At 44.2% G+C, this 25490-nt stretch overlaps 1 protein-coding gene across 1 annotated transcript in view; it reads right to left on the minus strand.

Annotated features, from left to right (window-relative positions):
* Window positions 1-25490, minus strand: part of Sms (spermine synthase) — a 53081-nt gene that overhangs the window by 26980 nt on the left and 611 nt on the right. Inside the window, exon 2 of the mRNA XM_004631395.2 lies at window positions 1050-1170. Within this exon, the coding sequence (XP_004631452.1) occupies window positions 1050-1170 (121 nt within the window). The remainder of the gene's footprint in view (window positions 1-1049; window positions 1171-25490) is intronic.

Raw genomic sequence — 25490 nt, forward strand, 5'->3', positions numbered from 1 at the left:
AAAAGTGGGACATGAAGAAAGCCATGTGTGACAGCTGGCTGTGCTAAAAGGGTCTGCTGGAGTTACCGTAAGCAGCTGTGACATTGCAATAACTGTAAACTGAGTAGTCCATGGCATATTCTGTCTTCCAAGCTGAGCCATGAGGCAATGGGAAAGACCCCTTCTTTGTCTGCCTTCTACAGCAGCAATCTGAATCAGTCCTGGATAACACTGAAGCCGTTTCAAAGCCATCAGCCTTGGCACATTCATCAATGTCCCTGTCTTGCTCTCCTCCAGGCCACTATCCTGCCCCACCCCATCTCCCAAAGGAAAGGCACAGAAGTGAGAGCTCCTCAAATTGCCTTCCTCAAGCTTGCTCCTTTGATTACGCTGCCAGGATGAAAGCCTGGTCAGTCCTTAATTTAGTTTTCTTCCTACCCTCTAGAACACATTTACTTCAGCTACATAGTGACTACACAAAGCCTATACAGTCGGCAAAATCTTTTAAAAAAAGACTTGAACTTTACGAGCATCTCAGCTCCCTGTCAAGGTACTTGTAGATGCTATCATCCTGCATTTTACAATGATCTGTATTAATGGACAGTCATTCCTAACCAGCAGCATCAGCACCAGAGGGCTTACTGGAAATGCAATCAGAGGTGCTCACCTCACATCCATATTGCAGAAAGTCTCAGGGAAGAAGCCCAGGAATCGGCTTAACAAACTTAGATTACTGCCTGTCATTTCACACCACTTATGCTGCTGGGGTTCCTCATTCAAGTCACATAGTAGAATTTCTGAGCCTTTACAAAAGCACAGATATCCACGTCCTCACAATTTCTGGGAGGAAATGTCCAGGCAGAGGTATTTTGCCAAAAAAAAACCTCTTTCCAGGATTCTAATGTACACACAGCCAGGATTGAGAAGTGCTGAATTCTACCATCCCTAGGAGATGTCAAAGAATTTAAAAAAATACCTGAACATTATCCCCAGCCAGCCCCTATTCTGCCCCCATCTTTGGTCTACTTTGAGCACCCAGATCTGAAGAAGCAGCCTCAAGATCACCTCACCTGCCATTTTTGTTTGTGTAGGTTGCTAGGTAGCCATGGTCCTGCCAGGTATGCACCGACTCCACCATGCCCTGTTCCTGGAAAATGGACTGTAGACCTTTTAGGATGGTCTCGCCATCAGCTGCAAGACAGAGCAAAAAAGGTAAGACAGAAAGAAACATTCAGATTGAAAGCTAATGAGACATACATTGGTGTCAGAATCTTACAAGAAAATCTGAATAAAGACTTGCCAGCATCACTTCCCCTCTATCAAGAGTTAGAAGTATTCTCCTGCCTGCAAGGAAAGGCAACATAGAACATCTGGTTATCCACTAAGAACACAAAAAAGGGACCACAAACAACTGTGCCAAGAATAAGGACAGAGAGATATTCAGCATAACTAGAGACAGCGTAACAAAATATGTATTCAGCTTAACCAGAGATCAAAGTAAGTCAAATAAGATGCCACTTCAGGTTAAATAAATTCATGAAGATACTGTGGGGAACCATTCAGACTGCTTCAAAGCTCAGGGGCACTTAAGGACACCCGAGGACGCGACCCTGCTTGTTGAGGACAGGTGTACAGTGGGATACAGTTATGTAACCATGACTTAGCACAGGCAAAAACACATGCGCTGGTTACAGCCCTATGTAAGAATGTAAATATGAGGTAACAACCTGTATAAGACTTATACAATAGGGGCTGGGGAGATAGCTCAGTGGAATAAGTGCTTGCCAGGCAAGCACAAGGTCCTGAGTTCAATCCCTGGTACCACCAAAAAAAAAAAAAAAAAAAAAAAAAAAGACTTATACAATAAAAGATGCAGGCTGCTCACTCTCTGGCTGTCTGCTCTGTTCCATGCTGCCTACTGTTGTTGCTGATGTCTTGCACACATGTGTTCTTCAACCTTGGGACCTCACCTGTGAAAATCGCCATGAGGCCCCTTGAGTAGCCAATAGATGAACAGTTCTAGAAAGGGGTAGGTCACTGATTGTTGACAATTATTAAATAATTTGAAACATTTTTAGTTTCCAGGTGTTTTACAAAACAGATATATTGCTTATGTAACTGGAAAAAAGAAATTAAATAGGAACACTCAGTACCAGTTCTATGGTAAAACAGAATAATTCTATATGGGAAATCCTGTTGAGTTAGGGGTATTTCCTCCTCCCTACCCTGCCCCAATCTCATACCTTGCTCCCAAAAGTAAAGTATCCCCAAGTCAAATGCATTAACTTCTAGGAGGTTCATATCACTTGGAATCTAGGATCCTCAAAAGCACCTAATATAATAATCTTTAAGGCTGGGAAGATAGCTTAGTGGCATAAGTCCCTGTCTGTCAAGCAAAAGGTCTTGAGTTCAGCCCCCAGTACCAAAATATGGCAATAATGCTTACAAAGCAAGCAAAATGCAATTTGTTCTAGAGTTAGTTCCCCCTGCAAGGCAGTCACTCCCTGACAGCAGTCAAAGGAAGGACCAGGATGCATGAAGAGGAAGTGTTCTCTGCTGTCCCCCACCACCCAGCCTCTGCAGGCTAGCTCCCCTCATGATGCAGCCTGGAAAACATCAAAACAAAGCATCCTTGTGACCTGAACTAAGGCACAAGAAAAACCAGAAAGGTTCACTGCTCAGTGCAGTGTGATCCAAAAAACTGCACTAGAATTCCTGCCATAAACTCAATGATGCCAAAACTGAACTGCTAGTAAATCACTTTTTCACTATGCATAAATAATTTTTCTGGTAGGAAAAAAATATGCCGTGATTTTTGGTACTTCATCTCTAAGACTTTTGTTGGTGAGAATGAAGGCCATAAATAGAATGGGATGGGAGGTTAGAGGCCAAATTGAAGGGCAGAAATGTCTTATTCTTGCCCCCCACAACGTTTCCAAATACATAAATTCACTGCCCTTTAAGATCAGCCTTCCCTCCTACAGTAGGTGGAACAGTAGCTCTCTAAAGGATATGTCTATATCCTAGCTTCAGAACCTGGGAAAGGAACTTTATTAGGAAAGGGTCTTCGCAGGTGCAATGACATTAAGACTCTGGAGATGAGAACATCTGGGCAATCCAGGTGGACCCTGACCCCAACAACACATGTCTTCCTAAGAGCCAAGAAAGCGCGGAGAACACAAGGAGCAGGCGCTATGAAGTCAGAAGGGGGAGCAATCCCCCCCCCAGGAATAGCCAGGCTCCTCCCCTCGCACCCTCAGGGAAGCATGGTCCTCTTGCCCTTTGATCTCAGATTTCTCACCTCCAGAACCTTGAGAACAAATTCCTATTGCTTTAAACCATCCAGTTTATAATGCTTTGTTAAAGCAGTCCTAGCAAATGAATAGACCTATGCAAGACTCATTTTTCAGCTTTACTCAATAAGAAATAACAAAAGGAATGCTGTAAAATGGCATTGAAACTTTTACTCTTCTGAATTGCCAGGGTCAGGTCAATCAAGATACCAAAAGCAATGACAGCACATACCTTCAAGCCCCCAGAGGAGGAAGGACTAGACAGAAAATAACTGGGCCACAGCCTCAAGATCTGTGCAATGCCAGCAATGGAGGCTGGGGGGGGGGGGCACAAAAAGTAAAGAGGATTCTGACAGCCCTAACATTTAGAGAAACATCTCTAGAAAAATCAGAAACGAGTGTTCACCCCCAAGTAAGGGGTTTCCTCCCCTCTGAATGCAGTGCCAGGGCACAGCAGAAACCATGGGAGAAGAGAAACCTGGGCAGAGTCACACTGGGAGTCAGGGTGCTGGATAACAAACCTCCTCATGGCAGACCCAAGAGAAGGCAATCAGAAAGACGGACAGGTGATTCAAATGCTGAAAAGGACAATTGGAGGCCACTTCCAGGAAAAAGCCCCGCACTACGGAGAATAGTGGCTCGAAGCCACATCGCACTCCCATTGCAACATAAGCATCTATGAGCAGGAACAGGGGCCCAATGAATCACTGTAATCGCACTCCTAGCAGAACTGTGCCTTTAGGACACTCATGTGGGAGAAAATAATTTAGCTTGCTTTTCTGAAATTGGTTTCAGGAAATTAAACGTGAAGGCCTGAAATATAGCTTCAGAACTATAGCAGTTAAGACTGAGTTCCACATCTCAAAAAAATACTTGTTTTCAAACTTGATAAAAAGAGCTAACCTGTTCAGTTCAGTTTGTGTTTGTCATTAGAGCCTGGTATGTCACCCAGCCATGCAGGTGACCAAGCTGAGTACAGAATGGTGGAGAAAAGTACACCTAGCCCAGCAGAACTTATCCTGAATGCGAAAGCCACTACATGATTACATAATTCCTCTCTGGCTAGACTAGATGTTTTTTGTTGTGAAAGTTTACAAAGAAATCATTTCTCCTGGTAAAAGGCCTCAAGACTTGATACCGCTGGCCCATTAGGAAACAGAGCACAAATACCCCCATGTTGGTAAAGAGGACTTCAGGTACAATGTGTGTCACCGACCAGGCTGTACAGCAGACCAGGACCCTGGTCCAGGGGACTGAGATGGGGGACTCTGTTCCTTGGGCCAGGGAAGAGACACCATTGCTCCATGCAAAACCTCAACTAATTACCAAGCCAAGCATGGCTACACCCCCTTTCTCACGGGCACAATTAGTAGAAAGGCATCATGTAGGACAGGGGTTTTGGCCAGTCTTCAAACTGAAAACAGTACCAAAATTTTTCTTTTCTTTACTATGTTACTTGCTTGCCACACTATGGGCTTACTCAACCACCCACTCCTCCAGCAAAACAGGCCAAGTAAGCACAGTATCTATGGCAGCCAGTCCTACGCTCACCCATGGGCCTCTGAATGTGCCAGCCCTGCCAGGAAGATGTCTGCAAGGGACCATGGGGACTGTGTCACTTGGCTTATTAACCACCTCACTTCAGATTCATTTTGCTCCTAATCAAAGCTTCCCGTATCTCAACTGCTTCCAAGCCTTAGGAAAGACTCCAGAAAGAGGAGCTAAAGCTAAACCAACTCCCTAGTTTCTCTATCTCAGAATCACAGTTTTAAAGTGAAAAACTGAAAGTCAAACTTGTGCACTCTACTAGCTTAAAACAGTGTTTGGCTTTGTCTTCTAGATCTAGGGTGCTCAATTCTTCACAGGTAAAACATGAAATTTTTTCAATTATCTGAATTCATCCTTACTATCTCTGTAGAATTTGTAGAACAATCTAAACTATTAATTTTCAGTTCTAGTTTCACATTATTATAACCACCTGGGGATTTTTTTTAATTCCAATACCGCACTCTAGACCAATTAAATAAGAATCTGGGGGTGAGACATAGGCAGCAGTACTGTTAATGTCTCCCAGGGAAATACTAGTGTGTAGCCGTGGTTGAGAACAGCCGAGCTAAATTATCCTATGCAGAAAGAAACAAAGGCTAAGAGTGTAGTTCAGTGGCCGAGAACATGCTTACTGTGTGTGAGACTTTGAGTTTAATCTCCAGCACCAAAAAAGTAAAAAGCAAAAAAACAATCCTACCATCTCCATACTAAATACACTCAAGTCACCAAAGGTAATGAAAATGTTCAAGAAAACAGACAGTCGCTGAAGCCCTGGGTTCAGTCCTCACCAGTAGAAAAACAAAACTAGAAGGTCTAAAAGTCCAAACTTCACTAACTGATGCCATAGGTTAATTCCATGAAACTCCCCAGAAAAACTTATACATAAATAACCAAAAATTGAACATTTGTGCCTGTCTAGCACAGAAAATGTAATGTGATCACAGAAAGTGACCTTGCTCTGTCAGCATTTCTCAATTATTACAGATGAGCTTGACAATATGGCACAAAGGGCTGGCCTATCCATCACAGGACTTTGGTGACACAAATGTCACTAAAGGTCAGTGGTGTTCTCCTTTTGTCCAAAAAATATTCATACCCCAGTTGGCCCAAGAACAGAAAGGGGGCAACACAATCCCTTGAGAGGTACAGTCGTGACTTCCTGGCAGAAACATCACGGTGAAAGGGAGTGGGAGAGGAAAGGTGCTCGACCCATGGCAGTCAAGACGCAGAGAAAGAGGCTAGTGATAAGAACAGACCCCTCTAGAGCAGGCTTCCAGTGCCCCACCTGCAACCAAGCCCCACCTTCTAACAGCAAGTCAGCTACACACAACCGCAGGATCCCAGCACCTCCCAAAACACCCACCCCTGCTTGGACAAGGCCTTTGGGGGGACAATCTACATCAAAACCATAACAATCACAGATGTCTACGAATCAGAAGACCATGTGAAAGCAGGTCCAAATGCTTAAAAGACAGAAATTTGCTACTTTCAAGTACAAAGTCATCCAAACTAGGCCAGTTAAACATTGCCTGGCACAACTTCTTAGAAAACTCGCTTCAGTGGACAGGCAAGAATAATGTAATTAATTTTAAGTGTATCACTCCAAGCCTTTCAAAATGTCCTGAAACACACAGACCTCTCCTAAGACATAATGTGTTCTTTACCCACTGAATAAAGCAATGTCCCCTTTTCCAGACCACTGCCTGCTTTGTTTGTTCAATAATAACTTAGAATTAATCAGCTGGTCTAAATTGAATACATCACCACCAAAAGAAGGGAAAACAGGCAGAGGGAAAAAAGAACCAAGGCCCAAGTTTCCTCTCCCTGCTTCATGTTCTGCTGAAGATCCAGTGATAGGCTTCTTTTCCAGAAGCTCATTCTGACCTTGAGCATCACCTCTGGACAGCTGAATCCCACATGTGTATACCCAGGTGGGTCCTGCCTCCATTGCCTGTTCACAGCACTATTCCACCCATGAGTGTGAAATCCCAGTTGTGCTCATGCTGTCTCGCCCCTCTCTCCTGGTTATACAGGATAAGCCTTGCCCATCTGAAAATCCAAAATTTGAAATGATCCCAAAACCTGAATCTTCTTAAGCACCAACATGGGAAGAACAGGCAATACATTCCACAACTGATGTCATGTGATGGGTCATAGTCAAAACACAGGCATATAAAAACTATTATAGAAAATTACCTTCACACTACATGTGTAAGGTATACATGAAACACAAATGACTGTCTTTAAACATGTGTCCCATCCCCAAGTCTCATTACACATATGTGAATGCAAAAAAAAAAGAAAAAAGAGAAACTCAATCTGAAACACTTCTGAGGGCCGGCCACATAGCTCAGAGGATTAAAGAGCCTGCTTAGGCAGATGCAGGACCAGGGTTCAATCCCTGGCATGCTGTGTCAGCCATGCCAGCTGTGCCAGTCCTGCCTGCAGGGTGCACTGAAACAGAGACTGAGACTGGGCCTGGTGGTGCAGCTGTAATCCCAGTGCTTAGAAGGCTGAAAACAGGAGAAACACTGCAAGTCCAATCTGTTTAGCGAGACTCTATTATAGACTCTGTACTAAATACAAAGAAAAGAAAAAAGAAAAAGAAACACCTCTGGTCCCAAGCATTTCAGGTAAAAGAAATACAATCGAAGATTCTCTAAAACAATCCTTCCACCAGCCTCCTCCTATAGGTCCTCCATCACAGCCTCTCTGCTCCACCCACTGCTGCTCAGGACATTTCTCACTTAACACAGTCAACTTCCTCAACCATAAAATGGAGACACTATTTTGCAAGATTCCTCTACAGAACTCAGGACTAATGTTAGCTAGCTCATGACATCATGCGTAGTCATGCACTGCTAGTTAATTGCTGACCCAATAAATTAGGTAGCCCAGCATGCGTAAGCAGATGAGCTCTAGTGATCCAACCTCACTAGCCCTGTAAATCTAAGGAGGCATGTTAACTAAAACCCAAGACTCTGTGCCCCCTGATTAAAAAAAAAAAAAACAGGAAATCATGCTTCCATCAGAGTCCTGCTGTGTCTTCATCTTTAAGGGCTAAAATATTCCTTAACAACTGATGTCCATCACAGGCTACCCTAAGGAAATAAGCAATTCTCAAATATCCAGAAATAGAACTGTGTCTATTTGTGACCGTGGCATATGGCTTTAAGCTTTGTTTTCAAATTTCAAAATCCTCAACTAGGGAAAATTCAGGCCATGAGCATGGTGGATGCTGCGCAGTCTTCCTGAAGACTCCACAACCTTGAGTGTTTTGTACATGGACACCATGTGACGCAATGCTATGCTTAACGGTGTCAAGCTGAGTGGCTTGGGATCCACCTGTGGGAACAGTGAAGCACACTCCTGTGTCTAGGTGGATCCCAGAGGCACGACTTTGGTGCTGCTCTCCTGGTGTGCTACCCAGCCATCACTGAACTTACCCACTTGGCTCTGCCCCACCCTTCCACTGTATCTGTCCCTTGGAGTGAGCCAACCACGAAATGATCCTCTGAAACCATGAGTCCAATTAAACCTGTCCTCCTTTAAGTTGTGGCTGCCAGGAACTATATCTCAGCATGAGAGTGACTAATCCACCACCCTTCAGACCAAGTCATCAGACTGCAATGCCAGCTTAGCCTGCCCTGCTGTCAGCAGAGCCTTAAAGTTTCCTCTGAGAAAGCTGAGGTTGGAACAAAAGAATCTCTGTTCCCATTCCTTTCAACTTTCTCACATTCAAACAGCACCTGGTTTCTGAACTCAGGTGGTAAATTTTTATTTGGGCCAAATGTATTTTGCATTATGAAGGTTGGAAATACCACACCTCATTATCAAGGCCCTTCTCCATTGCCTTATGTCCTAAAACTTTCTCCCACAAGTGGCAGGAGCTACTGATATTCCCAAAGGTAATTAATCATTCCCATCCCTGTGCCATACAGGCAGGGATGAGGCCCAAGACAGAAGCTCCATTTTCAGCCCACATCCTACAGCACCTTTGAGTTGCAGCACTCCAAAGACCCACCGTGCCATGTGTGCCTGTGGTACTTCCAAAGTTCCATGCCCATACACTCAGATGCTCTCTAGAGCTCCCTGCAAGGAAAAGCATAAATACAGACATCCCCTGCCCACAAGCCCAGAGAAGGTAAGTAAGAGCCAGGCTTAGGCTATACTGTTTTCTTTCTTTTTTTTTATATTTATTTATTTTTATTTATTACATTTATTTATTGTGTGTGTGTATGGCCAGCTCAGCCCACCAGGGGGCGGGTCTGGCTGGCATGTGGTGCTGGGGATCGAACCGCGGTCCCTGTGCTTTGCCAAGCTTGTTTCAAGTAGATGCTTTAGACCACTGAGCCATCTCTCCAGCCCCTACTGTTTTCTTTCACACATAAATCAGCCTTCTAGTTTTTCTTAATAGAACCCTAAACCTAAAAGAGGAAGAATAGGGGCTGGGGAGATGGCTCAGTGGAATAAGCACTTCCCTGGCAAGCACAAGGGCCTGAGTTCGATCCCTGGTCCCGCAAAAAATAAATAAATAAATAAATAAATTAAATTTTAAAAAAGAGGAAGAAAGGAAATCTGGACCCCAATCCAGATGTCATTTAGATAGCTGCTATCAAAATCTGTTGGAGGGCTGGGGAGACAGCTCAGTAGAACAAGCATTTCCCTGGCAAGCACAAGGGCCTGAGTTCAATCCCCAGTTCCACTGAAAAAAAAAAAATCTGTTGGAGTGTTCTAATCTTTTTTTTTAATGTTTCTAGTACTGGGTCTATAGGGTCTCACTACACAGATTGGATTCATAGTGATCCTCCTATCTTCAGTCTCCCAAGAGCTGGGATTATAGGCACAACACTATGCCCAGTCTCAACTGCTGGCTCAGGAGCCCCCAGTGCACACTGGGGATCAACCCCGGTCCGTGTCTGCCTAACGGAGTGTTCTAATCTTGATGGCAGTGTTGGTCACATAACTGAAGGCACTGGTCATTATTCAGAACTATATAGGATAATTTATTTATTCTTTGTAAACTACATATTAAATTAAGAAAGAAATGTGATTTTTGAGTTACCAACACAACCATAACTTCGCTAAAAATAAAAAAAAAACATAGAAATCCAGGCATCACATACCTGTCACCCTGCTATCTGAGAAACTGAGGCTGGAAAATCCTAAATTTAACCCTGAACTGGGCAACTTGGTGAGAACTTGTCTTAAAAGAGAGAGAAAATAAAAGGCTGGAGATATAGTTCAGTGGCAGAGCCCTGGTGGGTTTGGCACTGCTTAAAGGTTTAAAATTTTTGAAACAGTCAGTGATCCCAGCACTTGGGAGGCTGAAACAGGAGGATCACCACAAGTTCAAAGCCAACCTGGCCTATACAGTGATTTCAGGGCCAGCCTGAACTACGAAGTGAGACACTGTCTAAAAAAAAAGTTTTGAGACAGTGTTTTGCTATGTTGCCCAGGCTGACTCTGAAGTTCTGGGCTCAGGAAATCCTCACTCCTCAGCCTCCTGAGGAGCTCAGATTGCAGGTGCTGCAAGCCATTACACACCTATCTTTAAAACACCTTCTAAACTCATTTGGGACGTGTGAAGTGTTATCATAAACTGAACACTGACAGCAGCTCTGGATTACTTAAAATCAAGATGATATATAGGTATATATCCCTTTATATTTCACAATAAGAAATTTTGATTTTATTTAAATGTTGTAACTTTCTTGCTTTAAAAAGTGTGGTCATCAGGAGACTTAAGAGGCATTACAAAGCCTAGTGAATTTCCAGGGCTGGAAATGAAGGTCAAGCAGGTGGTTCCTGGACATGCTTTATTTCAACAGCCTGGTTTCATATTCCTAAATTCAGTCCTTTTTACAACAGCTGCACAGTGATTAATTTCATCACACAAACGTCAAGCAAACACAAATGTTTATAGCAGCAGGACCCATAATAGCTACGAAAGTAGAATCAATCCAAATGTTCACCCAGTTACAAGTGTCTAAGTATACCATGGGCTGTGCTTCGGCCACAGAAGAAGTACTAATAGGCACTACATTCAACAGGACAGACTCCAAAAACATGATGCTAGGAGAAAGCCCACCACAACAAATCACAGAATGTATGACTTCCTTTATATGAAGTGGCCAAAAAGGGTGCATCCCAAGGGACACAAAGCACATTAGTGCTTGCCAGAGGCTGGGAAAAATGGGTGAGGGGAGCTGAGCGAAACAGTGATGAAGCCTTATGGGGACAAGGTTTATTTCTGAGGCACTGAAAATGTTTTAAAACTGACCATAGTGCTGGTTGTAATATACTGAAAAACAATAAACTGCATAATATAAAATAAAGGAACTGTATGGCATATGAATCATAACTGAATACCACAGCAGCTCACCCTCCCCCCAAATAAAACCCAAACAAGCTGAGCCTTCAGATTCCTACTTAGAGACAATCAAGACAAGACAAAGAACATTCCAGAAGTTGGCTGCCCGCCCTCCCTCCTTCCACAATCCCTGCCAGGTAGATTCTGATACAACATGTTTCAGATAAAGGGGCTACAGGGTGGTCGTCTTTACCATCCCCAGCCACCAGTTAGGAGCAAGTGTGTTAAGGGGCTGCTGTGTGAAGAGGCTGTCCAGGCATTAGGCGAGCAGCGAGGAAGCCAGCTCCAGGCTGCTGCCAGCTTTCCTGCCACTAAAGTGCCTGCAGCCACAGTCTCAGGCCTCTGCTCCTTCACAGCAAGGTGCAGTCGTAAAACGCAGGATGAGACAATGGAGAAAACAATCTGCATGGAAAAAGAACTACTGAAGTTGGATTAACAGCCATGCAAAACCAACACAAAAATAACACCCAAGCTCTTTTACAGAAATGTGCATTAAAGAAAGCCAGATGGGAATGTTTACAGAGCACCAGCCACAATGACTATTTCTTCAAACTCACAACACATTAAGTTATAGCATAATGGTAATGTGTTGCTAATTATTTCATTGCCCTGCCTGCCCATTCCCACCACAACGGGAAGCAGTTAGAGGGCCATTTCCCACGGACATGTGGGGCTAGCTCTGGTCACTCACCCCCAACACCTTCTGTAGCAGGGGCCCATCACTCTCCTTTAAAATAACACTAGTGGAGGTCTTCCATGAGCTAACCTCCTTATGAAATTAAAGGAAGGCTTATGAACATGTGATTTATGACACACAATCCTAAACTCTCCTTGGTCTGGAATCTGAATACTAATCCAACATTGTATCCCCCTCCTTCCTACCAAGTCCATTTCCCTGTGAGATTAGGTGAGTCTTAAAAGTAGAAAGATAATCTCCAAGCCTTAATCCTCCCTAGCTGCCTCCTCAGGCACCTGAGAGAGCAATACATTGCCAGAGTTATGATGCAACTCAAACTCCCCTGTCCTCACCCTGACATAACCCATGTGAGAATCTAGCTATTATTTAGAAAATAGGGCCTCAGAGGGAAACATTATGCTTGCTAAAGCCTGCCTTTCATGTGGGGGAGGGTAATACCGTTACTTTGTGGTTACGAGACACTGAGCAACTAGGCCACTCAAAACAGATCAGGGAAGAAATCACTAGAGCAGTCTAAGGTATCCCTCACTGTATCATCGGCCCCATCAGCTTAAGGAACATGTTTTCACAGGAAAAGAGAGTAAATGCAGGCTCGGCATGTGGAAGAGAACCACAGCAAACAATCAGGAAAGGAACCATGCTCCACAAAGAAGCCAGAAGGCAAGGTGGAGAGTGTGAGTCAAGTCACAAAGCAACAGAAAGAGGGCACAACAGCCTCCCAAAGAGGGCCAGGAAGAAGGTATACCAAGGGCAGGGTGGCAGTATTTGAGGACAGAAGACTGAAAACTTACAAAAAGCATTTGAACCAATCAAATGCCCAACCCTGACCTTAGTTCAACACCATGACAGTCCCCTGGGAGGTGTGGGAGAGGGTCCCCAGCCACCATTCAGGGACACATCACAGAGCAGTAGGACAGGTTCAAGGGTGAAAACCAGGAGCTTTCTTCAGCTCCATCCCAAAGGGAGCAAGATTTCCTTCCCAAAGTGCAAAGTCTAGGATGGCCACTTTGATTATCCGGGAAATCAGCAACATCAAGAACATCCAGCCCTCTTCCCACCACGTACACAGGCAGAATCCCTCCACAAGCCAGGTTCCACGTACTGCCATTTGTGCTTCTACAGATAATCCCAGGGCTTTTGGAAGTGTCAGACTGAATCAACAATGAAACCGTGTTTGCAAAGATTAAACAGTTTGGACCTCATGAATTTTGTGATGGCAAAAGTCACATATAGAAGCTGTCCCTAGGAAGGCACTGCCACAATCCCTTTGTCTGGCTTGGCCCCAGCACTATCAGCAAAGTGCATAGGGAGGTGGGCCCCTTCAGGACACCCTGCCAAGTAGATTATTCTCAGCCTGGGAGGTGTGAGAAGAAGAATGCCATGGGAGATTAGTACAAAGCACACAAGTCCAAACTGCCCAAACATGGTGAGGGCCATGTGCTCTGATGGATTCCAGATGAAAAAAAAGGCCATATGGAGAGCCTGGGACTCTGTACTTTAAAATTTTCTGGTAGCTCAGAAGCAAGCCAACATCACTGGGTTGCTTGGTCTACCAGTAGAAACAGACCAACTTTTTCTGTAAAAGGGTCACACAGTGAAGTGTTCAGGCTACGCTTGCCAATCAGGTCTCTGGCATAAGCTGCCTCTTCTTTCTGTGCGTCTATCTGTGTCTTACAATCCTTTCAAAATGCTTAGCTGGAAGGTCGGGCAAGTACCTGCCAGCTGAGAAGGATCTGGCCTAAAGGTTTCAATCTGCTGATCCCGAGGGCTTTCCCAGGTCTAAATTCCTAACCAAAAAAAAGAAAGATTAAGGGGCCAGGAAGAAGGCTCAGTGGAATAAGTGCTTCCCTGGCGAGCGCAAGGGCCTGAGTTCAATCCCTGGTTCTGCAAATAAATAAATAAATAAATAAATAAATAAATAAAAATATTAATAATAAAATAAAAAGTAAATAAATTCCTAACCAACAAGGACACTCAGCTCCGAATGTACAGCCTGAATAGATGATATTTCTTAGAATGAAGTTAGCAATGTATTAAATGTTTAAGGTAAAAAACACACACACACACACACACACACACACCCCTAACAATCTAACTTCTGCTTCTCAGGGAGTACATGGATGTAATCTTGTCACCCAATGCAAAGAAACCCACACAGGAGAATAAGAATATTTAAGAATACCAGTTTCTATTTTTGCTTTGTTTGTTCTTGAGATAGGATCTCTGTGTATAGTCCAGACTGGCCTGGAACTCATGTCCTGCCTCAGCCTACTAAGTGCTGACGTTACAGGCATGCACCCAGCTCATCCTCATTGGAAAGTCTCAGATCACTAATTGATGTTTCCCCTTCAAACATCACAAAACTAGAAAAATAAACCCAAACCAAGAGGAAGGAAAGTATAACAGCAAAAATCAACAAAATTGAAAATATAGAAATTATACAAACAAAACTTTCTTGAAAAGATTAATAAAATGATGAACCAGCACACTGACAAAGAAAACAGACACAGATTGTCAGCATTAGGTAAGACAAATCCAACTGGCACCAAGAGGATAACAATGTCTGCACAAACAAATGTGACAACTTGTAAATGAATAAGCCAATTCCTTTATCAACATAAACTATCCCAAATCATGCAATACGACATAGGTAATCTGAATAGAAATAAAAACCTCTAACAAATCCTTAGCAAATACAATTCAGCAATGTAGGAGAAATAATTAGATACCATGACCAAGTAGGACTGATTCCACATATGCAAAGCCAGTTCAATATTCAAAAAATTAATCAGTCTGATCTACTGTATAAACAGAAGAAAAATCACATGATCACCTTAACTAAAAGAGAAAAAAATATTTACCAAACGTGAACATCCATTCTCTAGATTAAAAGACAAAAAAAAAAAAATAGCCCAGCATGGTGATGCATGCACACCTGTAATTCCACCACTCATGAAGCTGAGGCAGGAAGATCACAGCAAGTCTGACAGCAGCCTGGGCTACATAGTGAGCCCAGGCCCAGGTTAAACTACATATTGAGACCCTGTCTCAAAGAAAAAAAGCAAAGACAGCAAAACGGAGGAGAGGGGAACTTCCCCAACTTGATAAAGGGTACCCACAAAAATACCTACAGCTAACAAAGTATTATTCGGTGGTAGAAGACTGAATGACTTCCCCCGAAGATGGCTAACAAGGCCAAGTGTGGCTGCTGTCATGGCTGCTATTCAACAGTCATGAAGGTACAGCCAGCTCTGTAAAGCATAGACAGGTTAAGAACTTGCTTAAGGTCACACAGTAAGTGGTGGAGTCAAGATTCAAACCCAAGCAGCTGCGGACCAAAACCAAGCAATTTTATTTATTTTAGGGCTCTTTTTGTTTTGTTTTTGGTTTGAGACAGGGTCTTGTTATATATCGCAGGATGGCCTTGAACTCACTACCATATGGAGCCCAGGCTGGCTTTGACCTCACAGCAATTCTCCTGCCTCAACCTCCTGAATGCTGGTATCACATGCAAGTGACACCATGCCCAGAAACTCAGTGATTTGAATCAAGACATTGTGTTGTCTTCTTTCAGTATGCATGCTACAAGAGCAAACCATCTGCACACCTCAAAGCAGCAATGTACTTACAGTAGGATTATAGCAAGGTTTCCTTTTTATATTGTCCTTTCCAATGTACATGGTCTGAAGTTAGCAGCTTTTAAAAATAACAGAAAATTACTGTACATGAAAAAAGAAAAATGTGCAGATCACTACTTGAACAACTTCTGTCACCTCTTCAAGTAAAGCCAGATTATGTTTTCGAAAAAAAAAAAATCACAGGAACTCTACCAAACATTCACAAAAAGTTTTTTTAAAAAAATTCCTATCACATTCTTGCACCTCATATCAAAGGGAGTTCAAGGTAAGCTCTTACCTCTAATACCTAGGCCACATTCTTCAAACAAGAAAAAATCACATGCAAAACCATCAAAGTTTTGCAGAGAAAGGCCCATGACTGTCTCCCTCAAAATCCTAGAACTTGGCCACTTAGCTTCAGCATTACACTGCCTAAAGATTCAATGTGAAATCCCATTTGTGAGAGCTGTCACTGCTTCCCAAAGCACGATCCAAGGCACCAGTCCTGAGAATACTCTTAAGCAAAAGGGTTCTTTGTGGAACCCAGTATGAGAAACACTATATTGATCAAGATGCTCTAAGGCTGGCTCAGAAACCCGCAATAGTCTGGTGCATGTCACAGTCATCTTATGATCTGCAGTGCTGCAAGAGAAAATTCCATGTTAAGAGTAACCTCAAGCCAGGCAAGCTGGTGCATGTCTGTAATCCCAGCACTCAGGAGGTTGAGGCAGGAGGATCGCTATGAGTTTGAGGGCAGCCTAGTCTACAAAGTGAGCTCAAGGTCAGCCTGAACTGCATGGTGAAACCTTGTCTCAAAAAAAAATAGAAGCCTCAAAATTGCTCAAGCGTCTCACTAGGGGGCTGGTAAGATAGCTCAGCAGACTAAAGCCCCTGCTTAGGCCAACTTAGGCAAATACAGCGACCACAGTTCAGTCCTGGGCACCACATGCAGCACCAGCCCCCACCCTCAGGGCTGGCTGAGCTGGTCATCTGGGTGTAGTGGCACATGCCTGTAATCCCAACACTGGGGAGGTCCAAAACAGGAAGATTACTATGAGTCTGAGCTGTACAGTAAGAACCTTCAACAATCAAATACATTTTTAAAAATTTTGAAAAAGAGTCTCAGTGGAAAAATTTCATTCTAGGGAAGAAGGTAGTTATGTAATGCAAACATCTAAGTGGTACCTTAAAAATCAAAGAATCCTTTAAAAATTCTCTTTACCAACTTAGGACGGCCCTTTAAATAACATGGACTAGTCTTCAAATCACAGGCCAACCCATTATTTTCTACTTTTCCTGTTGCCAGCAGAACTTTCCAAATCTTTCACTAAGTTAAATTCACACCTCTTTAGAACTGAGCATCTATCCACTGGCACAATTTCAAAGTACCTGGTCCTAAGTATTGCAATTAGTGCTAAGTATTTTATGTATCACTTGACATTCTTCCAAACATTTTATTGCGCATTCCACCCCACAGCACAGTGTGTGGGATCCGGCTCTCATCGGCGCCGTCATGGAGAGTGGAGAAAAGAAGGTGCCTGTTAAACTACCCAGAGTCAGTTTGACCCAAGAACCTAAAACATGTTACTCGCTTCTCTCAGCTCCTTTTTCAGGAGGCTTAGCACCTAACTGCATCTGATCACTAGCAGTGTCACTTCCTCAGTGGCCCCTTTGGGAACACAGATGACAGCATCCATTTAATGAGATCCAGGCCCACCACACCTTAGGGCTGCAAAGTTGTTTTTCCTGGGGTCTGGACAAGTGCCTAGCTGTAAGGGTTTAAAATGGCATTTGTGCATGGTTTGCATACTTGGTTTGCAGATTCAATTGAGGAGGTTTCCCAATTTTTCAAAAGAACTGAGCCTGTAATTAAACTACCATGAAATGGTGGTTGGAGCCACAGCACACACCAGTAGGCTTGGGTTACAACTGCAGTGAAATGGTGGATTAAAACAGCTGGAATCACACTGATTCCATAAAGACAGACACCAAACCACAGGGCAGTTTTTTTTATTTATTTATTTATTTATTTATTTATTTATTTATTTATTGGACACCAGGTCTTACTGCTATGTTGCCCAGGCTGGCCTTCAACTCATGATTCCCCCTGGCTCAGCCTTCTGTGTTCTAAGTGTATGCCACTATGCCAATAATTGTATAACCAATCCTTACCTGCGAAGGGTTTGTACAACCAACTTAGTATAATCACAGTGGTCATAATTCAAATTACAAAGCCCATTAATTCCAAATCTTCCAGATATCCAATCCCAAGCCAAAATCTTTCATTTTTCAAAGCTCTCAAAAACCGTGGCACTTGAGAGTTCATCTCCTAGGGAGACAGTTACAGCCTGTGACTGCCAACCCAATAAGCCATCACAATTATACACAAAGGGGGTAGATGAGAAGTCCAAATCGCTAACTCGTCCACGGCCAAAATCAAACCAGCTTTGTCTCAAAAACATCAGACAAACTGTCTACTGGTTATTCGATGAGAAAGCACTCTCCTTAATGGCTTGGCCAGGGCTTCAGATTACTTGAAAAAGCATTCTCCCCCATTAGGAGGTGCGCACGTTGCTCATGGGGTCAGTTTCTTCCCCAGCCCAGCCCTCCCCAACCACGTGAAACAAGAGAGAACTACCTAATGAGAACAAGGGGCAGCTTGACAGAAATGACAAACTAACTCCACCAATTTGCTGACTTTCCTTAAACTCTAGCAGTTTAAAGAAAAGGGTATGTATAGTGTAGGCACTACTCTATAAATAGAACCATTATGGTTATATAGTTTTTTGTGTTTTTTTTTTTTTTTTACTGTAAGCCCATAAAACAAATTCCCAACGCTAGGAGATTATTCAGCCTGGAGTCATCTGGAAGGCGATCAGTGCAATTAAGGATCTTCTGCAGAGTTGGGGAAAGAGAGCTTAATAAAGGAAAGGCTCACCAGAAAGCACAAGGGCATGCCAGAGGAAGGCAGGCCCAAGCGGACCAAGGACCTCCCCAGCAGTCCATAAAATGCTTTCAAACACAATTAGGGTGTGTGGAGAGACCAGCGTGGAAAGAAGCACACAGAGAGGTCCCCTACACACACATAAAGCTATTCAGTTCTGAGTCCAGGTGCCTCCTGGCTATTCACAACGTCAAGGGACTCAGGCCCACGTGGGGTGGGGTGGAGGAAGGGAAGGCAGGGCAGAAAGGGACTGCAGAGTGTAGACTTCATCCAGGGGCTACCTGGGACCCACAGGGGCAGGGCTCTAAAGACAGAACAGTGACAGGGATTAAGGCTCTCCCCAACTGGTAAGGCTATGGCCAAGAAACTGAATCCAGGAAACAGATAAGCAGTGGATTTAACAGCATATAGCACGTAGAAACAGCAGGATGCTAGGACTGGTGGTTGGGACGAGGTGGGTGTGTTGCAAGATTTCTGTCACAGGTTTTTGCTGTTGTTGTTATGCGTTGTTCTGGGCTTTTGTTTTGTTTTCTTTTTTGCCCAGGCTGGCCTGATCTTCCTGCCTCAGCCTCCCAAGTGCTGGGATTACAGGTATGTGCCATGTATAGGTCTTTGTTCTTAATGAGAAGCTGGTTCTCATAGTTTAATCACCATCAGATTACAGGTCGGAAGATGATTAAAAATGCAAATACCAGGAGCCCACCCCCTCAAGGCTGTGACTCATTCAATCTAGGGCTGGCCCCAACCCTGCTGTCCCTCCTCCCAGGCATCAGCCCCCTAAGACTCCACTGTTACACCCACACTGGCACTTGTGTTTCTTTATGACAATGAGGGAGAGAGTGGAAGGGAAGAGGAAGGATGCTGATGCAGGAAGAGGGGGAAAAAACCTTCCTGCTCTGGAAAAGAAAAATGCCAAATGCAATCCAAACTGGGTTTTTTAGGTTTTATACTTTAGATAGTTATTTAAAACACAAAGGAAAGGCCAGCCCAATAACTCAGTGGACTAAAGCACCTGCTTAGGCAGATGCAGGGACCAGGATTCAATCCCCAACCTGCTGTGCCCCTAGGGTGCACTGAGATTGGGCGTGGTGGCACGCACCTGTAATCCCAGCACTTGGGAGGCTGAAAACAGGAGGATCACTATGAGTCTGATCTACGAAGTGAGAGCCCTGTACACCCTGTACATCCTAAATACATAAAAAATAAAACCTACAAAGATATGCTTCCACTAGCAAGCAGCTCACCAAGTATAGAGGAGAAAGAGAGTTTGTCGCATGGGCCAAAGGTTCTAAAAATCAGCAGGAAGGGTAGGAAGTATTATTGATCTACTCCTGGCTCCTAAAATGCTGGAAGTAGGGCTCATTCTTCCCTTATCATTTATGTGTGTAACAGACTTCTAAAAAGGACACAGGAAATTTTGCTGACCATTTGTCATCCAGAATAATTAAATGCCTCCTTAGAACTTAAAACAGAGCTACTCTATGCATGATTGCCATTTTGGCCATTCAATCCTGGGAAAGTAGCTGTCCTGGGCATTAAGATGCTTAGCAGTTAAAGATACTTTGCTTTCTTGCAAAATTTTATTTGTACTTACTAGAGGCCAGTAGTACCACCCCAAGTGGGACAACCAAAAACATTTCTGAAGCATAAATTTAAAAGCAAGATAAAAGATAGACAATAAGAAACAGATCTTCTGCAAATTGGAAAGGATGGGGAGGTAGAAGGAGGAGGTTGGAGGGGGAGGGAAGTGGGAAGGAGGGACAGGGAGGTGGGAGGGAGGGGGAGGGGAAAAGGAAGTTAAAAGAACTCTCCACATGAATGTACCAACCTCTCTGATGAATGAAATGATTATGTACTGCAAACGTGCTAATAAAAACAAAAATTTACAAGAAAGAAAATATCTTTAGAAACTGCCAAATGTCCTCTACAGAGTAGGGAAGAGAAGAATAAAGCACCCTTCTGAGAATTACTGCCTTAAACTAAGAAGCAGCAAAGGCCCTGACAAATAAATATGGCCTTGAATTCCAGCTCCACCACTTAGAGGCTGAAACACTAAATGGCCCCGTTTTTCTTTTTTTGTTGTTGTTTCCCTGGTACTAATATTCTGGGTTTACATGGAGCAACACCCCTAATCTTTTTTTTAATTGTTGCTTTTTTGGGGTTGGGTTTGGCTTGGTTTTGAAACAGGGTCTTACTAGATCATTTCCCAGGCTCAACACAGATTCCTGATCCTCTGGCCTCAGCCTCCCAGAGTGCTGAGATCACAATGATTACAGGCATGGGCCCCTATATCCACTTTTATTTACCTCTAAAATGGGGAGAACAAAACCTACCAGAGTTGTTATGAGGTTTACCTAAAATCTTTTGTACTGAGTACCCTTAGGGCAATGCTTAGCCCCAGGAGCAATTATGAAGCAGCAATTACTCCAAGCAAGAGGAACTCATAAAACACAGAACAAGCATTTTCAGTTCTCTCCCTTGAGCATCGGATGCAAATTTGGGATCCAAGGACTCCTAAAAGGCCCGGAGTCCAGAGTAAACCGGGGTGGGAATATACACCATTACTTTCAGTACTTCAAATGTAGCATTTTCTTAACTTCAGTACCAAAATCCACATATTATCAACTACTCCCCTGCCATGATCACCAACAAAATCAGACTTTTCATATCACACACATTACATCTGAAATATTGATTTCAATCTGCTCTACTCTGAAATTGTAAGCTATTAGCCCTGCTCTGCATCTTGTTACAGAAGCACATACACTATGCTGCACATTTGGGGTGTTCACATTTTGGTTTTTTGTTTGTTTTTTATGTATTTGGTACAGGGCCTACAGGGCCTACAGGATCTCACTATGTAGATCGGACTTCTAGTGATCCTCCTGTTTTCAGCCTCCCAAGCACTGGGATTATAGGCACGCACCACCAAGCCTGGTTTTGTTTTGTTTTGTTTTGTTTTGTTTTGTTTTGTTTTGTTTTTTTTTTTTTGCGGAGCCGGGGATTGAACTCAGGCCCTTGCGCTTGCCAGGGAAGCGCTTATTCCACTGAGCCATCTCCCTGACCCTCCAAGCCTGGTCTTGATGGCCGACTCAGACCGGGTGCAGGGCCAGTGCAGGGATCGAACCCCAGTCCCTGTGCTTGCCGAAGCAGGCATTTTAGTCCACTGAGCTATCTGGCCACCCTTTTGGGGTGTTTGAATTTTAAAAACTGTACTAAGTAACTTGAGAAAGCAATCCATAGGCTGCCCCAATGAAGTTTGCAGTAATGGCACAAAAGAATCCCTACACCAAACATTTTTTTTTTTTTGGTAAACCCACATTTTCCAAGCAACTCTCTGTTCTTAATTTATTAAAAAAGATGTCTTATGAAATTAAGTTCTAAACATGAGTGATACAAGTCACTTTGCCTCCCTATACAAATCCTGATACAAATTTGGTCCATTTCATCAGCATTTATCAACCACCAACCGTGTCTAGGAAGTAGAGATATGCCCCATCCAAGAAGCTGGCATAGAAAGCAGGATTGTTAGAACTTTCCAGAGCTGACTGGCCAGCTGCAGGGGACACTGTCTGCTCCAAAGAGCAGAGGGATGATGGCACCTCACTGAGGTCTGCACATCTAGCACCTCACCTGCCCTCTAAAACCAGGAACAAGCATGTGTCTGTCCACTATCAGCCCAGAGGAGATGCTTGAACTACAGAAACATGGGCCATGTATATTCTTCTTAGCCTCAGACTGAAAAATTTCATGTCTGCACACCTGTAATCCCAGTACTTCGGAGGCTGAGGCAGGAGGATCTTTGCAAGTTCAAGATAAGCCTAGGCTACAAAGTGAGCTCAAGCCCAGCCTGAATGGCACAGTGAGACCCTATCTCAAAGAAACAAACAAAAAAAAATCTCACAATGTTTTCTGGGCTCAAGTGTCCTCACAGTCTAATATTTCACCTAAAACATGACCAAAGATGAGTTTTTGCTAGCAAAAACAAAAAAGAATATTTGGGTCCTCTCTTGAGCCTGCCCCTGAACAGCACCAGCAGCCCCAACCTACCATTGTTCTCAGGTTCCTGGTGGCTGCAGGATACTGGGTAGCTTGCCTTGCTAACTGAGCTCTACGCAATTGCAACAATAACATAACTAAGTGGTTCAAGTTTACTGTAATTCCACTAAAATCACATCATGGAACTGCAGCATTAGGAAGGATTACTGACAAATGGGAAAAAAACATGAATCCAGGCTCCACAGGCATTTGACTCACTCTTGAGTCACATCCAATACTCACATGCCAAGAGTAAAGCCTTTTGACTCATTATCATCAATTAAAATAAATGTTTTTGAAGACCTCACACGTGGATTTCTCACTAAGTACCCCTTATTAAAGGAGAAAATAATTTAGAAAAATTTGGGGGTAGTCAGATGCCCTTCTTTTCTAAACAGGGATTCAAGGAGGGTGACAAGCTTCACTCCAAAAGAAGTGACAGGTATGGAAATACAGTAAGAATCACAACACCCTGGTAAGGACTCAAGAGCTGACACAGATGCATACATAACACACATGCCACCATGCAAGGCTTTTTTCTAGAATGTTCTTCACCCTGCCATCACCCTGCTTTCTTATCTTGATTAAGAGTGGGAATCAAAGTATTAATAGCTGGTGTTTGACTGTTCCCTCTTAAGGTCCTTCTATACTGTTTTACACGTGTGCACACACCCCTTTATCCTCAATCTTTTGTAGCTCACTTTCTTTGCACAACTACATTTAGGTGTCACATCTACACAATGCCAACTTGGAACCTGCCAAGGCACCACAAGATCCAGATGAGGAGTCTAAGTTGGATTCCTCCCTTTCGAACTGCATGTTCATAGATCTGTCTGCCTCTCTCACCAGTGGCAGCTCAAAGCGGGTCAATTTCATGCTTTTTCTTTGCATTTAAGAAAAGGGTATTCCCCACTTGCACAATGACAGGACAGAAGCAGCCTGCTGTAAGCCATCATTTCAGGCTACACTTCAAACAGTCATGCAGGCTCTGGGCAAGGACAGTGGAAAGTGCCAGAATCTTTGGGGCTTGTGCTGAATAAACATACGTGAAAGCTCCCACGGTGCTCACAGTAGCACGGACACTTGCCAGACTCACCCATACTGGCCAGTGACCTCGAGTCACTCACAATTTCTTGTCACCATGAAACTGAGTGCTAAACTTCCATTAACCAAGCACCCAGCCCAAAAGCTGGCAGGATCATTCTGAGCAAAGCCTAGTGTTCTCACGCTACTTCCCGCTCCACCATCTAAGCACGAGTTTATCTCCATATTCTGCCCAACAGGATTCTTGCCCTCCTGGCCACCTAAAATGTGAGAACGAAAAGATGCTTCATTTGCTTCAAGTCACTGCAGCCCTCCAGTACACACAGCTGCTTAATGACCCTAGGAACCTATAGCCAGGTCCTTAACAGTAGAAGCTTTATGACAGGTAGTGTCCTTTCCTTTCACTCATTTATTTGGAGGTGAGGAGTGTAAGGAAGATGAGACTCAGAAAGGTTGACAGATAAACTCAAGGTTAAATACAAAACCAATCAGAAAAAGCCGGGCTCCCTCACCAGCCGTGGTTCTGGTTCATGCCTGTAATTCCAGCACTTGGCATGCTGAGGCAAGAGGATTGACATGAGTTCGTAGCTCGCCTGGGCTACCTAGTGCGCTCAAAACATTCCTGAGCTGCATAGCCAGGGCCTGGCACAAAAAGAAAAAAGAAAATGCAGTGCTCGAACTTATATGCTGGTCTCCATTGTCAATCTTTTTACTTAAATCTTGTGCCCTAAGGAAGCCTTTAGATTTAGGGGTAAAATGTAAAGTAAGAAATTCAAAAAGAAAGTTAATGTCAAAAACAGTAACAGAGGCCAGGGATATAGCTCAGTCGCACAATGTGAGGTCCTGATTTTGAATGCCAGTACAAAAAAAAAAAAAGCCAGTAACAGGCGAGTGTGGCAGTGCACCTCTATAATCCTAACACTCAGGAGGCTGAGGCAGGAGGATCTCCACAAGTTTGAGGCCAGCCTGGTCTATAAAATGAGTTCAAGGCCGGCCTGAACTGTACAGTGAAACTTAAGTCTCAAAAAGACAAACACAAAAGAAAACAGTGACAGCGAGGCGGTTGTGACAGTGCTCACCTATGATCCCATCACTAGGGAGGCTGAGGCACTGGGGCAATACAGACTTTAAGGCTGACCTGAACTATACAGTGAGACCCTGCCTCAAAACACCGAACAAGAAAAGGGAAAAAAAATAAATAAAAGCTGCCGCGTCTAACTGGAGAGAACAGTGGAAACACAAGTTGCGGGCGTGGGCCAGACACTCCAAGTGCAGATTCAAGTTCGCAAGTCACAGGTTTAAAGGGCACTATAAAAAAAAGAAAAGAAAAAAGAAAGGCAGTCCCTCCCGCTTCCTGCCCGCATGCTAGAGGCGCCCAAAGAACAGAAGCCTGTAAATCAGTGGTGCAAGCCAGCACTGCAAAGTCCCTGCACTCAGTTCCGACTTTCCCAGCCTATTCTGCCGTGGCCGGCTTCGTCTTTCAAGCCTCCCTCATTCAAGGAGTTGTAATTCCCGCGCCCAGACCTCATACCTTCCCACCCCCAATAATAATAATCGCTTCCTTTTCCCGTCCCCCGTCCCTTTCCGGGGGCACAGCCTCCTACGCAGTGGCTAAGAGTCCTGCAAGCCCGGGGCGCCAAGGTCCCACGCCAGCCCAAGCGCCCCACCAGGGGAAACCCCGGCCCAGGAGGGAAATTTCTCCGTCCACGCGCACGGAAAAGGTGGCTCCGGTGGCCCCGAAGCGTGCGCGGGTAGCGCCCGGTCCGCTCCACCACGCTCCGGCGCCGCAGCCCCACGGGAGGAGCCGCCCGCGCCCGGCAGCCCGAGAGAAAGCCCCCGGCGGGGCTCTGCGACCTCGAGCCCGCGTGGAGCGCGGGTCGGGCCCCGAGCGGCAGCACGGCCGACGCACACCCGACTCAGCCCCTACAAGGCCCCGCACTGCGGCCGGGACGGCGCC

This window comes from Octodon degus, unplaced genomic scaffold (assembly GCF_000260255.1).
Source record: "Octodon degus isolate 3935 unplaced genomic scaffold, OctDeg1.0 scaffold00041, whole genome shotgun sequence".
Taxonomy (NCBI): domain Eukaryota; kingdom Metazoa; phylum Chordata; class Mammalia; order Rodentia; family Octodontidae; genus Octodon; species Octodon degus.